The 14584-nt window shown below is 42.8% G+C and overlaps 1 protein-coding gene across 1 annotated transcript in view; it reads left to right on the top strand.

Moving 5' to 3' along the window:
• APCDD1 (APC down-regulated 1) overlaps positions 1-13578 on the top strand; it is a 30974-nt gene extending 17396 nt beyond the window's left edge. The window contains exons 4-5 of the mRNA XM_032712163.1: positions 7343-7664; positions 9347-13578. Coding sequence (XP_032568054.1) covers positions 7343-7664; positions 9347-9795 — 771 coding nt within the window. The 3' untranslated portion in view covers positions 9796-13578. The remainder of the gene's footprint in view (positions 1-7342; positions 7665-9346) is intronic.
• The last annotated feature ends 1006 nt before the right edge of the window (positions 13579-14584 follow it).

Genomic DNA, 14584 nt, shown 5'->3' with positions numbered 1-14584 from the left:
CTCTACCCTCCTTCCTGCTTGCAGCACCTCTGCTCCCCACCAAAAGAAATCCCCATCTGACAACCCTGTAAAGGAGTTACCACTCTCTCTGGCATTTTACTTGCTTCAAGATTTTTAATTAAAGTTTTAAATCTTTGTTATTCTTCATTCCATTTGGCAGGCTGAATTATAACTGTGTCAGCCGTGCTTCTGAACTCCCCAGAGCCAGCCTAATGCACATTAGTCAACTCAGCTTCATATGAGGTCATGGAAAACCTGCAGATTATCACTTTTGCAGTGAAGAGAGTTTGTGGCCTTTTGTTAAAGCGTTGTCTTGGTCTGCAGTTATCTGGAATGGTGGAGGCGTGAGCTTGATATTATACTGAGCAATTCATAAAGGTCTCCTTCCTGTGGACTTGGCTCCTTGGCACTGTGAAGCAAAGCCATCCAACGTTTTTTGTTGAGCTGGAAGCATTTCCTTGAACTGATGTTCTCCCAAGAGAACATTTCCATTTATACTCATCTTGGGAGCATTCACTTACTGACACTAAAACCTGGTACCTGGTTTTCTTGGGTGGTGAGGTTTAAAGCATCCTAACCAGGCATGCTTCATTCCTGTCCCATCTAGCCCTGCCTGTGAGACATGGTATTTGGGTGGGTGTGCGAGATCAGTGCTAAGCGTGGTTTTTCTTTCCCTTCTTCTTCAGTACTTCCCCTCGCAGTAATACATGCATTCACATGGCAGGGGTTTCCTACCTCAGCTTTTGTGACTGTTGGATTCTACAGGATCCCAGGCCACCGGTTAGATCTGTAGTGCACACACAGTTCAAGCCTGAGCCCATGCTTGAGGAAACCCAATGCCTGCTCCCTCACCTCACATTGCCCTGCAGCGAGGGTATGATGGGTGCAACATGCCAGACCCGGTCATATGCTACGTGGCAAAGCCAATGCCAGACAAGATGGCCACAGAATCCACCCTAAAAGGGAAGCCCCCAGTGCAAGAGCAACCTGACCCTGCAAACAACCAGAGCCTGGGTTTCCTCACGTGGACTCCACAGTTTGGTCAGGAGCATCTTCCTCAGTGATGGGAGGGTGCAGAAGGGAGCTGGGATGAGTGCTGGGGATTTTGCTGTCCCTTGCTTCTCACCCTACTGTATAGGTGCAACCTGTCCTCCTTTTCCAGCCATGAATGAGACCTGCTTCTGGGTTTTGGCTTGACACTGCCATTGATGGTGGGGGGGAGAGGTGAGTGAGGAGCCCAGTGTCGGCCCAGACAATTGCAAAGAACATGTGCTTTCCATCTTGCTGAGGCAGAGCTGATACCTGAATCTCTTAACCTGGTTATGGAATGGGAAGGATGTGTCCACTGTGCAGCAACTCAAGATAAAAGAGGAGAGACAATTTCTCGAATTACTTTGGGAATCTGCTGTGCAATTTCATGCAGGTTTAAAGATGTTGCATGAGAAAAGGAACTGGGTTCACCACTTCACAGAATTATCCTCTGCTTTTTTTAGCCCTGGTCAGCTCTGAGCAGCAGTAGTCCTACATCTCCCCCAACATCAGGCCTCCTAGAACAGCAGCGGCCATATTTTTAGGTGGTTTAGGACCTTACTATACATCGCTACCTTCTATTATTTTTGTCTTTTTACTGTGTCTAATCTGATAAAATACCAACTATTTGCAGCTAGAAAAGACAACAGAGAGAGCCTGACAGAAAATGGTCAAAATTCTCCATCATATGGAGAATAAATATCAAGAAATCCCTAAAAATGCTTTTCTCCTTTTTTCAAAGAGAAAAATTTGATTTTCAGAGAAAAATTGAATACCAGAAAACAAAATTTTTCTTCCTATCTCTTTTCCTCCAGACTGTGTATACTTAATCAGATCCTTAGCCATGTCCTTTTAAGGATAAGAATCTAATTTAAAATATCACATTAATTTTTCAGTCTGTTCTGCTAAGAATGCACTGCGTCTCTCAGACTCTAAGTAGTCTGAACAATGAATCTTCCCTTAAAAAACAGTAAGTTATAGTTGAGATAATGTTAGTTTTCCATTATGTAAATGAGCAAATATCAGAATAATCATCAATTATAATTCTACTGGAGAAAGGTTGAGTTACAATTGGAGGTGTTTCAGACAAATAGTATTTACAGACACATTTTCAAGATATAAAGGGTAACTAGATATACATGGGAGAGAGCAAATATGTTTGAACAAGGCGTGCAGTTGAAAAATAACTAGTTTTTCATCCTCCCCTTTACTATTAGTGCTTGTTTGCTTTGTCCCTAAGTACAACTTGCAGTACATATTGCAGGTCCTTGCCTCAAAATTAAGAATTGATGGAACCCTAAGGAACCCTAAGGAAAGGGCACATTTTCTGTATGTTTGGAAAATGGTTTGGTCCATAGAAGTCGTATTCTCTTAACAACAACATCGAAATACAAAGGTATTCAGAGAAAAGCGGAACACCTTCCAAATAGATCTTTCTAGGTGTTATTCAAAGCTCATTTCACCATTGCTCCAACAGCATCCCAGTTGTATGATAGTTTTTTTGCCTCAGCCATAAAGAACACCATGAATTTATTAGAGGCAAATTAATTCTAGGCAGGCATAGAAATCCATAGAACTTAAGAGAAAATTAAACTATGCTGGGAGGGTTTATGTTTCTGAGTATCCACAGCAATTGGAAAAAAGATCAAGGGAACCTCATCCTTGTTTGCCTTTTTTTATTAGAAACCTCCCTGCTTGGCTTCCAGAGCTCTCTGGCCCTATTACCATTTCAGCTGAGACAGCAGGAGGGAGGGATAAGAAAAAATGTTGGTGGAAATTTTCAGATCACAAGCTAATTTCTCCCCAACTACAAGCACTGAGTTTCCAGCTGGAGATTCAGGCTTGTTTCAGCACACATGGCTTAGTTCAGAAATTGGCTTTAAAGAAACACCCAGGAGGGTGAGGAATTGGGGCACTATGAATTTGGCATTGCAGAGCTGCAAGGAGACACCCATCATGGGAAGGGATCTTCCAGCCATTCCAGGGGCCAGTCCTTCAAGCAAGACCCCACTATTAAAAATATTGCGTTGTACACCTCAGATAACCAAAACATAGAACAGATGTTCATCCTGTCCGCTGCTCATTTTATTGCTTTTTAGTTTATGTCATGCCCAAATGAGCTTTTTATTAGAGAGTACTTAATCGTGTTTGGACTCAAGTGTCCTCTGTCTCTGTTCCCTATTTTCTTTGAACGTCTGTTTTTAGAAAATAATCTTTCCCTGAGACACATGGAAAGGGAGTGATTTGCAAAGCCACAGCTAGTGTAATTAAGATCCAAGAGCAGCTGTCCTAAAAAAAAGCAAGAGGGAAATATACAGTCAATTGTTAAACATAAATTATTCCAAAATTAAGTCAAATTGCCTCATAACAAAACTAGATCTTTCCCTTGTCCATTACTCAGGCAAAAATAATGCTGAGGGAGTTTACACATGGCATATTCTTCTCCTAAGAAGTTTATAACTTTGTGAAAGATAGTATCACAGTAAAAAAAAAAAAAAAGTTTTTTTGGGCTTAGATTCAAGTGCTGGTCTCAGCGAACCGATGCACTCAGGGTACGGGCGTATGAGGTGCCTGGGCCAGCCAATGTCTCACTGATGGGAAGGGTGTAGTTCTGCTTCCTTCCACACTGCCCCAACCTCTCCCTGTCCCATTCCTGGTTTGATGCAAAAAGTGATGGTTCACCTCTGTCCCTTCATTCAGGCACATGATCAGTAAATAGAAGGCCATCAAGCTGGACATTTCTTAGCAGCCCAACTGGCCAGACCGTCAGAGCTGGTGCAAAGCCTTCAGAGTTGGAAGGGCTGCACAGAGGTACATTGGTTCTGGACCACAGAGGTCAAAGAGCCAGGTGAGCTACAGAAAAGTAACAGAAAGTTAACATGAACCTTCCTAGAGTTTGCCAAAGGAGTTACCTCTGCTCACAGTATAATGGCAGACAGTGTAGTTTTATGTTTTGGGAAGTAACCCCTTCTTATGCCCTAAGACATAAAATCACCCCTGATAAGGAGAAAGGGGCTGCTTGTGGTTATGAATTGTTTTCCACTGTGGATCTCCATGGGCCTTCTTCTGCCCACTCTGCCACTGGCCACAGGCAAGGGACTAAGCAGCTGCAGGTGTTACGAGTCAGCATCTTCTGCACTCCCAGTATGATGGAGAAGACATCAAACTATGAGAATATTCCTTCCCAACATCAGAGCCTTGACTCATAATACCCATGGTTTTTTAATGGCATGGAGAAGAAATGAAACTTTAGAATTGCTGCTAGAAGAACAGCAAAAAGAACTGTTATGCTTGATAGTCCTTTCTGGTTCAAAAAAAAAAAAATGTAGTTGCAAACAGGATTGATTACAGATCTTCATCTTGTCCATCCACTAGATCTGAGAAACAGCAGAAGAATCCCATAGCCAAGGGTTGAACAAGAAAGACAACAGGCTGAGTTTCTGTTTGGTTTTCTTCAGATTTTGAACAAGGGCTACAGACATCACTCGTTTTGAGGTTAAATTGCCTTGGCTCAGAAATTGTTTTTGGAGGACAGGCTCCTGAGAAGATGTGAATATAAACCAAACCACCATAGTGCTCTGCCAGGGTCTCCTCTGGGAGGTAATAGAAGCTTTCAAATTAACTTCAATAGAGGAGGGGCTGTAGCAGAAATTATCTCCTACTATTGACCAATTCAGCTTATATAAGCTATGTTTAATTTTACAACACTGTCTTTGTCTCACTTTCTGGCTTCACTTTATTTGAGTGGGGCAATCACAGCTGTAAAGTTACTGTCATCAGCGCAATTTATTAGCCCTTAATGTGTTAGAGAGGAGTGACACCAGTCTACCTCATGGCAGGACAGCCACACTGGAGAAACAAGTGGCTTATAGACACTGGCATCTTCCACAGAGCAATCCCTTGGCCTGGATCTCTCTGGGTGTCCATGCAAAGCAGTGGTGGCATCTTTTGGATGTTGATGTCCAAGAAGAAAAAGCATTATTTCTATTACAATTCAAAAATACTTTTTGAATATAAGTCTGTGCTAACTTCACCAGTGGTGTTAAATTACTCAATTAAATGTTCTTTGTTTTTCATTAAGGTACTAGTAGCCCTTGCACCTGCTTGCGGAATTTAGCTGAAAAAATGTATCTTAACATTATTTAAAAAGCTCCACAGTGGGAAAGAAGTGCATCCACTTGAATTGCATGCTGACACATAGTTCCCAGAAGACCATGTGTTTTGGGGTGGAAAAATCCTCTGGAGGTTACCAAGTCCAACATCCTTCCTCTTCAGAGCAGGGCTGTTGGTCAGCACTGGTTCAGATCAACCAGCTACACCATTTATAGTTATTTTGCACATAGACCATTATTCTACATCCCAGGGATGTAGAACAGTGGACTTTTCATTGATTTCACTTTTGGTGAAAAAACTTTCTGGTGAAAAAACAGACTGTCTGGCCTGGGGTGGGGGCAAATATAATATGTGTAAAAGGGATATATTGTGGAAGTTGTATGCTGATTCTCTGAAGCTACCTATGGTCATATCATATTACTGGAGAAACTCAAGGCACTAACGAAGATTGTGTGAATGTCACCCCTAAAGTGAGCTGTGAGCTGAAGGCAGTGAGTGGAGCAATGGTGACTCCAGAGCAGCTCACATGGACTTTAAAGAGCAATGAATATTAGCCCTTATATTATGTAGGGATCTCAGAGAGACCTGAAAAAAGAGGGCTGGAAAGGGGCTCAAAGATAAAGTATTTCTATATATCTCTCTTCCCGATTGCTGCATGGTGAGCTTTAACTCTTAACTCAATGCACTCTGAACTGCACCTCAGGAAAACACCTCACAGCTTGAACAAGGCAGATGTGAGTAACCCCCCCAGTGCATTCCCCTCTCTCCAGGAAGGATCACGTAGTGCCCTTGAGAGATGAAGGCACAAGCTATCTGTGTGGTCTTTCCCTTTCACTCTGAGTGTAAGCCTGCTTACAGCTCAGAGGACGCTGCCCCTCCACACGTCACCAGCTGAGTAGAAAGTCTCTACTGTCAAGTCCTGAGATGTAAACAAATGGCACATCACCAACCCAACACAGGCACCAGGAAAACAGAATCACAGAATCATACAATGGTTTGAGTTGGAAGAGGACTTAAAGATCATCTAGTTCCAACCCTCCTGCCATGGATAGGGACACCTTCCACTAGACCAAGGTGGTCAAAGCCCCATCCAAACCGGCCTTGAGCACCTCCAGGGATGAGGAGTCCACGATCTCCCTTGGCGACAACACTGCTTTTATCTTGAGGGGTTGTTCTTCTTAAGCTAATTATTTGCCATCAATAAAATGAGCTAAAAAATTAGCATCCTAATCCTCTATTGGTCTATAAAATTTAATTCAAGGCTTAGCAGAGCAGAGACAAAAGCTAATGGTGCTATCTCTCTCTTGCCATTGAAAAAGTGCAAAATACAGTTTGAAAACTTAGAGGCCAAACTTTTGCCAACAAGACAAAAACCTTTCAGAAACAGAAAGAGTTAGCCTTAGGAACAACCTACAGGTCTCTGTCATTTCTGATGGCAGGAGGCGGAAGCCTCAGTGTGAAATTCCCTCCCTTCCTGCCTTGGACTTGGAACCTGCACGCCCCTAGTAAGACACTTCTTGTGCTCATGGTTAGGGCTGGGGTACTTGACTACTTGAGGCTGCTGCTTGGCCCACAGCAGTGAGCCGTCATGGAGCTCAGCAGGCACCGCAGACCCTGTTCTGGCTGGAGAGGGCCATAAAGCTTTCACCACGTTCAGCGGTAACTGGCCATGTCACACACTTCACAAACTTGCATTAGGGTTCAGAAAAGCTGAAAAAAGTTTAAAATCACTGGTTACTGTTCTCCCAGGCTGCCATCCAAAAAGAAAAATGGCCGTAGGACAGCCATGTTTATCTGCAGTACCCGAAGTTAACAACTAAAAAGAAGACAGATGCAAAATAAGAGCTCAGCAAATGTCTTGATTTCTAACACAAGTGTTGCAAAGTCCCTATCATAGTAAATTACTATCTGCCAGCTTCTCGTATGATTTGAAAGGTAAAGTCAGCCTTTTCTAGGTTCTATAAAAAGCTGAACTAATATGTTAATTTCAGATAAACGCAGACAAGGGACTTAATCTCTTAAGTGCTCTCCTGCTGTGCAGTCTTACACGTACAAAACCAAAGGTACCACTAACAAGATAAGAAATGACAATGCATTAAAATGTAGGGCTGGTGTCACTTCAGCATGAAGTGGCTGGCCTGATTCATTGCCCTGTATCACAGATAATGCCTAACAAGGGTTTCTCTCTGCTTTGTTTCAGAACCACGACCGCACGTGCATCGCGTGCAGAATCATCTACCGGTCGGACGAGCACCACCCTCCCATCTTGCCCCCCAAGGCGGATCTGACCATAGGGCTGCACGGGGAGTGGGTGAGCCAGCGCTGCGAGGTGCGACCAGAGGTTCTCTTCCTTACTCGGCACTTCATCTTCCATGACAACAACAACACCTGGGAGGGTCACTACTACCACTACTCTGACCCCATCTGCAAGCACCCCACCTTCACCATCTACGCCAAGGGACGCTACAGCCGGGGAGTCCACTCCTCCAAAGTGATGGGTGGCACAGAGTTTGTGTTTAAAGGTAGAGTGACTTGCTACGCTGGGGGCAGAGGTGGTCAGGTAGTCATGGACCAGAGCAGAGTTTGCTCATAGTGATTTGTTTTCTGATGGTTTCATTATGTGATTTTCAGGAGTTCATAATTTCTTGGGAAGTTTTCAAGTGTTGTGTGAATGCCCAGACAAACTATACAGCTACTAGGCATTTCACACCACTGAAGCAATACTCATTTGAGGCAGAGGTCTTTAAGTACAGCACAAGAAAATAAGATTTCACATCACTAAGTCTTGGAGTCCAGTGACCAGACTTCAAGCATCTAAGAAAAGTGTCTAAGGTTAGATCTATGTCCTAGGACTCCTTCAGCAGAGAGAAAAAAAGGACCTTCAGAAGGCATTTCAGATCTGAAGAAGTATAAATAATTTTCTGTCAAAGATAGATGCAGCAGCACACATCTTTTTATATGCTTCCAAGGGGCCCTCAAGCAAGTAAGAGTGTCCCTAAAGACAGCTCTGATTAATCTCACCGGAACAAAGACTAGACATATCTAACCAAAACCCCTCGAGCACTTTGGAAAGCAGCACTCAGTGGTGATGCCACCCAGGTCCCTGCAGCTGAGAAGCCTTCCAGTGCAAACAGTCCCACGGCTCCCTGGATAGAAAGAGCTCAGAGGCCTGATAAAACTTGTACATTCAATTTTTACAAATTACCTTTTACACCGTATAGAGCAAATAATGTGAACTGTAGAGCCATTGAGTCAAATGTCTGTTTATAAAACCTGAGAATAAAACTCCCAACAAATATTGCTATAAAATGACTTGAAAGAGAATTTGGGATTTTGGTGTGTTGGGAGCCATTAGGACCTTCTGTTTTGGTCAGCACCAATCCATTCAGATCCCCTTTCTTCACATATTCTTGTGTCAAACACACACCAGGAAAAAACTCTATTCATCTTCTGTTCAGGCCTCTATTCAGGCTCATTCAGTTTGGCTTTTCCCAAGTTTTTTAACTTGGCTGGAAAATAAAAGTTTATGTGCCTTAAGCTCCTTTGAAATACAGACAGGTTAGAACTGAAGAAGCTGCAGCACTCCTACATTTGATACTGCAAGCTGCAGCCAATGTTTGGATATGAGAAAAAGCATTTCTCTGTAGGTCAGCAATATTTTATAATTCATGCAAAAAAGAAAATATAATATATGATGATAGTGCAGCTGTGATATTTTCGAAGTTCCCTAATTGAAACTAATTATTTCATTAGCTTTACAGGGTAACAGATGTTAAAAAATGATGAAAAATACATGATAAACAGCCCCACTTATGGATTAATACAGATGGTAATAAAACATCAGTAAAGTTTTATTGTTTCCTCTTCTCCCTATCACCTAATATAACCAACCAGGTTTTATCTGTAAAGGATTGTCTGGAACCTATGAAAAGCTCTGCTTAATCTCTGGCTGAGATATGTGGCTGTCAGGTTTTTTCCAACTGAGTTGGAGGAGGGGGGTTGTTCTATGCAAAAAGCAATTTTTGCACAAAGTCATAGACATGAAGTGATGCAAATAGATTTGCTGGCCACACCTATAATAGGAAAAATTCACTTAAGAATGAACAAGGGGAGACAATTTTGATTTAACGGGCCCCAATCTGCATGTTGGCTTTGCTTTTGTTTTTGTCCCTCTGCTAATAGCTCCCCTCTTCCTCTCTCACAGTGAATCACATGAAGGTCACTCCGATGGATATATCCACAGCCTCGCTGCTCAATGTCTTCAACGGGAACGAGTGCGGAGCGCAGGGATCCTGGCAAGTTGGGGTACAGCAAGATGTCACCCACACGAACGGCTGCATTGCGCTTGGCATCCGCCTACCTCACACCGAGTACGAAATCTTCAAAATGGAGCAGGATGCCCGAGGCAGGTACTTGCTGTACAACGGGCAGAGGCCGAGCGACGGGTCCAGCCCCGACCGCCCGGAGAAGAGAGCCACTTCCTACCAGACGCCTCTAATTCAGTGCGCCTCATCAGTACCCAGGTCTGAAGAGTCACCAGAGGAGAATAAAATAAGGCTGTATAGCAGCAGGGCACCGGAAAAATATCCCAGTGCCCCAGCTCTTGCTTTGTTGTTTGTTTGTACTGTGTCATATTGGGACATTCTCAGCTAGAAGTGAAACAACTTATTTTTCGTGACTACAAAGCCAGGATTCCACCAGACTGGGGGTTGTTTTTCTTCCAAAAGAAAGGGACATTTATTTTCTTGATGCACTTGAATGCCTGAGAACTGTTGTTCTTTTCCTTACTTCCCCCTTCCTCCTCGAATCCCGAACGGCACTCGTTTGATGTTTGTGCTTTGAACTTCATCCAGTCTGATCCCTGGCCTGACATGACTGCACAAAAGTAATTGCACTTTAGGACTGCAGACTTCTGGGGGGAGGGAGGGGGTCTCCTTTTATTTTATTTTTCTTTTAACTGCTGGGATGAACATTTATGATCCTGCTTCAGTTGTCTCTGCCATCCTGCCATTGTGGTGCTCTTCTCCCCAACGCCTGGGTTCTCATCAGAATGTAGCTCTGGGGAAGGGCTCGGTGTTGTGCCAGTACTGTGATAGCAGCTTCTCCCTCTGACTTCACAGCTCTGATGTAGATATGTATATAAGGAGGAAACCCACAAAGATTTATCTTGCCATTATCTCACAGCTCATAATACAAAAAGAATCAGCAGATCAACAGCCCTCTGTTCCAAAAGTGCTAAATGGTTAACACCTCTAATTAAAAAAAAAGAAAAAAGAATATTCCAAGTAATTTAAGCTCTTTTTTCCAATCATTAAGTTGTAAAAGTAATCAGTGGTTTAATATTTTCTCATTCAATTTCGTTAGCTATGTAATTGCTTTGAGGCCTCCCTTTGTAACTAGCAAGCAGTTACAACCAAGCCCACTCAAAGCCAGCCAGCAGCAACATTTTTTCTATTGGGTGCACACAGTGCAGGTAAGCTGCCAGTACAAGGCTGCAGGGACAACTTCTGTTTTCATATTCCTGAGGCCTTACTCTGCATACTCTGTGTGCAGTATTTGTGTCAGCCAGGTGGACAAAGTAAAGAAGCAGGTGGGATTAATATGTTCTGCAAACCTACTTAGCGGTGTATTTTTAGTGATGTGACCTCATGTAGGAACAAGGAAAAGAGTTGCAGCAGCAAGCACTCCGTGGCCCTTAGGAGAGCAAGAAAGCAGCTGGAAACTGACCTGCAGAGGGAGGGACACTGGCCCAGTCTTACCATAGGGAGGGGCAAGAGATGCCCAAATGCAGTCAGGTCCTCCCTTTTCTCCTTGCTGAACTGTCCCAATACATACCACAATTTCATAGAGCTTAAATCAGTATTGTTTGGGGAGGTCTGGGGAGACATTGCTGGGAAATAGGATAGGCACAGGCCTCAGAGAGCGTTCTTCAGCAAGAGCCTGCTGAAGAAACTCAGAAGTTTCCCTCAGTGGCAAATATATCCTTTTGTGCACTGACGTGGATCAGAGCAGATTCTGGAGGCTGTAGGGGAGACATTTAAGGCCAGCAAGGAGTTACAAGTTCATAGATGAACCATGCTCCCCTGCTTTAATGGGGAGTGAACCTTGCAGCATTTCGGCGGTGGCTTTTACTAATGTACACATTTTGGTTTGCAGGAGGAGCAGGAACCTGTGTAAGAAACATAAGGAGTAAGGTCATAGCGTTTCTTTACAGTATCAGCAGCTTCTAGCTGCCCCAATCAGTACTGAGTCGGAAAAAGAGCCTTTAATGAGTTATTTTCAGTATCATAGGAAAAGTATGAATGAAGGTCCTTCAACTTTATATAGTGAGTCTTCACACTGTCTGCTATAGCAGAAGAATTCCTTGAAAACATGGATGTGAGTTTCCTCAGATCTGGAACAAAATCAGTTCACCTGCTTTTGAGACAGCAGGAGGATGGGGAGAAGGAACAGTATCATAGACTTGCTGCCAGGTCAGATCACATCTTCCATATTTTTTCCTCAGGCAAATGAAAAGTCACAGAAAACTCTTTAGGAGTCAGGAATGGAGCTCAGGTTGGTTCAGTGGTCTCCAGAGAAAGTGTTCATCCATCCACCTTCAGCTCCACCTTCAGATCCTCCTTCAGCCTGCTGGAAGGAGCTGAAAGCCAACTCACCATGGTGAATTGAGCCCTATGAACAACTTTTCTTGATGGTTTTCTGCTCCACATAGTCAAACCTACTTGAAGAGCCAGCTCTGGATCAGTTGCTGGTCAGGGGGGGCACGAGGAGGACAGTTTTAACTCGGGGGTCAAGAAGGAGAAACAATGTCTCTGAAAGAGTAGCTAGGAACCAGGATGGAGTTTGGTTTTCTCTAGCTAGACTTGAGTTTTGTAGTCAGCATCCAAATGGGTCACTGAGCTATTACAGTCAAACAAGTCCCTTGACCATTAGTGTAATTTCTGACTTCTGTTTGAGACCTAGCAGCATGAGTGAATTCATGTTAGTTTTTACTAAAGAGGATGGGTATGGCGTGATGTTCCTTAGATCACAAAGGAAAGCTTCTTCTACCAATGTGGACCATTCTCAGGTCAGGCAGTGCTATCTCTGAAAAAATATCAATGGCTAGGAGTTGTCAGACCATGTCCATTCCCCGTGCAAGTGCCACACACAACTCAATCCCAGCTGAAATCAGCATGTGCTTGTGATGCAGGACTGAAGCAGAGAGCAAAGGAACTGCTCCACAGCATGATCTTCTGTATTCATCAGGGAAATCATCTACAGGTTAGCGCTATGTGGGTCCTCTGTAAATTGCCTAATGTCAGAAATATTACATCAGTTTCAAGAGAAAGCTCTATCTAGTTCTTACCTCCAAAAGCACATTCATGTCTCAGCTGTTTTGAATCACAGACTTGCCTGGGTTTTCCAAGGTTTATGGTTAGACTACATGCAAATGTGACTCAATGTACTGTATAATAAATGATCTTTTTCCCCTGCCATTTAAAGACACTTAAAAAGGAAGTATTTAAAAAGGTCTTCATAATGCATTACAAGAAATCTGATTGGGGACTCCTGTAGTTTATCTGTAGTGTTGACCAGAAACATAATTTTATCATCTGGGTTCTTAGCCTATGCAGCACCAGCTTCCCTCCATGTGCTTATATATTTTTTATTTTTCTGTTAGCCAGTACAAGTCAAGTTGGTTAAAGCTGCAAGTCTACAGAGCGCATAGTTTATGTGCCAGTCCATACTCTCTGTGCCTTGCTTACAGGCACAGAATGAGGAGAAAGGCACAGAAAGCTTACCCAATCTTTTGGTTTCATCACACACTAAATTAACTGCTCCACAGTACCACATACATTTGTGACACAATATATTACGTTCATTTTATTTCTCCAACCTGACCTCATGTGCTGGCAGCCCTGGCTGCTAAAGAAGTTAAGCTGGAAGTGGTTTAGCAGTGGAAGACCTACAAACTGAGTGATTTGTCCCTTGCTGAAATGCACAAGCTTTAAAAAAAATGAAACCATTAATGTTGGTATCTTCAGTAATTGCCAGTGTTACAAAGACAGGTGAAAACTTTTCCCTCAGTAATGTCCTACTCAAGAAGCTACCTGACAGAAGAAATGGTAACCTGAAGAAACTCTTAGGCCAATTGGTTTAACAGGTTCTGTTTAAGAAATAGGACAAAAGGGATCAGAAAAGCCAAAACAAGTGTTCTTACTCTGTTTCTATACCATTTACATATTGTGCCTGCTGCCCTGGGGTAAAATATCATTTCTATTAACAGAAGTCTCTATTTTAAGATATAATGTCTGTCTTGCTTGAGTTGGAGTGTGCTTGCCTAAAGTGTAGGATTTTAAAAGAAAAAAAATCTTTTTATTTTTGTAAAACTATAGAAGATATTTTTCTTCTCAACTATGTTCCAGATTAAACTGCTGGGGAAGTTTAAGCACTTGTTAAACTATTGATTGAAATAAAAAAAAAGCCTAACTGAAAACTTTAAGATTTCTTTGCCTCCTCTACATGTTAGTTTCCTGTTCTGTTGACTTTCTACCTGTAAAAACATGACAGGTGCCTCAGAAAGCAACAGCCAAAACCCCATCTGTTGAGTAACTTGTGCACAGAAAAGATAATTTCTTACTATATACACAGGAAAACATTTTTTGTTTCAGACAAAACAGACACGTCTGTCATTAGAAACAGCTCTGATGGATACAGCTGTGATGATTTGGGTTTCACAGCACATCTTCAGGTTCCCTGAATAAAAACGGGGCTGTAAGTGCTCAGTGAGTAACGATGGTGTTGGCTTGCAGGGAGAGTATGGTCAGAGCCGCTGTGTCAGCACAAAAGGTATGGTTCAACAGAAACCACGTGTTTTTCATAAATGAGATGTAAATGAACAAACCAGCACTGTTGCTCTGCTGTTGCATCTCAGTTGCTTTAAGGGCTATGGCCTGGGGGAAGGAGCACGGAGGGATTTGAAAGGACACTTTTCTTGAAAGAAAAACCTGAAATGAACTGTGAAGGGAAAGCAAGCCACAGGATAACAAAAGCATCTTTCCCGAGTGCTTTGCAGTTTCACACAGAAAGAGGTGAAATGCAATCAGTGAGCGTTCTACTGCCACCATCAAAAGCTTTATAGTTGACCAGTTTCTGAGTTTTTACAAGTGACTCAGGAGATCCCTGAAAGATGAGCTCTGTTTTCAGGAAGCGTGCCCTAAATTACAAGGTACTCTGAGTGCAGTAGCCACAGCCTGTGAAATGGCCTCCCTTTCACACAAAGCGGTGAGTATCGATGAGTCCAGGCAATCTATTGCAAGATTATGCAAGCTTCTACTTGGCATAATTTACTCAGTCCTTACACAACAGGGAAGACCATGTAATAAAAACCAGCACCACTCCTTCCAGTTCATTCAAGTTCATTAATTTTCCATAATTTTCTCTCTTCCTACAAGTATTT

The sequence above is a fragment of the Chiroxiphia lanceolata genome, chromosome 1 (genome assembly GCF_009829145.1).
Source record: "Chiroxiphia lanceolata isolate bChiLan1 chromosome 1, bChiLan1.pri, whole genome shotgun sequence".
Taxonomy (NCBI): domain Eukaryota; kingdom Metazoa; phylum Chordata; class Aves; order Passeriformes; family Pipridae; genus Chiroxiphia; species Chiroxiphia lanceolata.
Note: the sequence above shows the minus strand (reverse complement) of the source record. Positions and strands in the feature narration are given on the sequence as shown.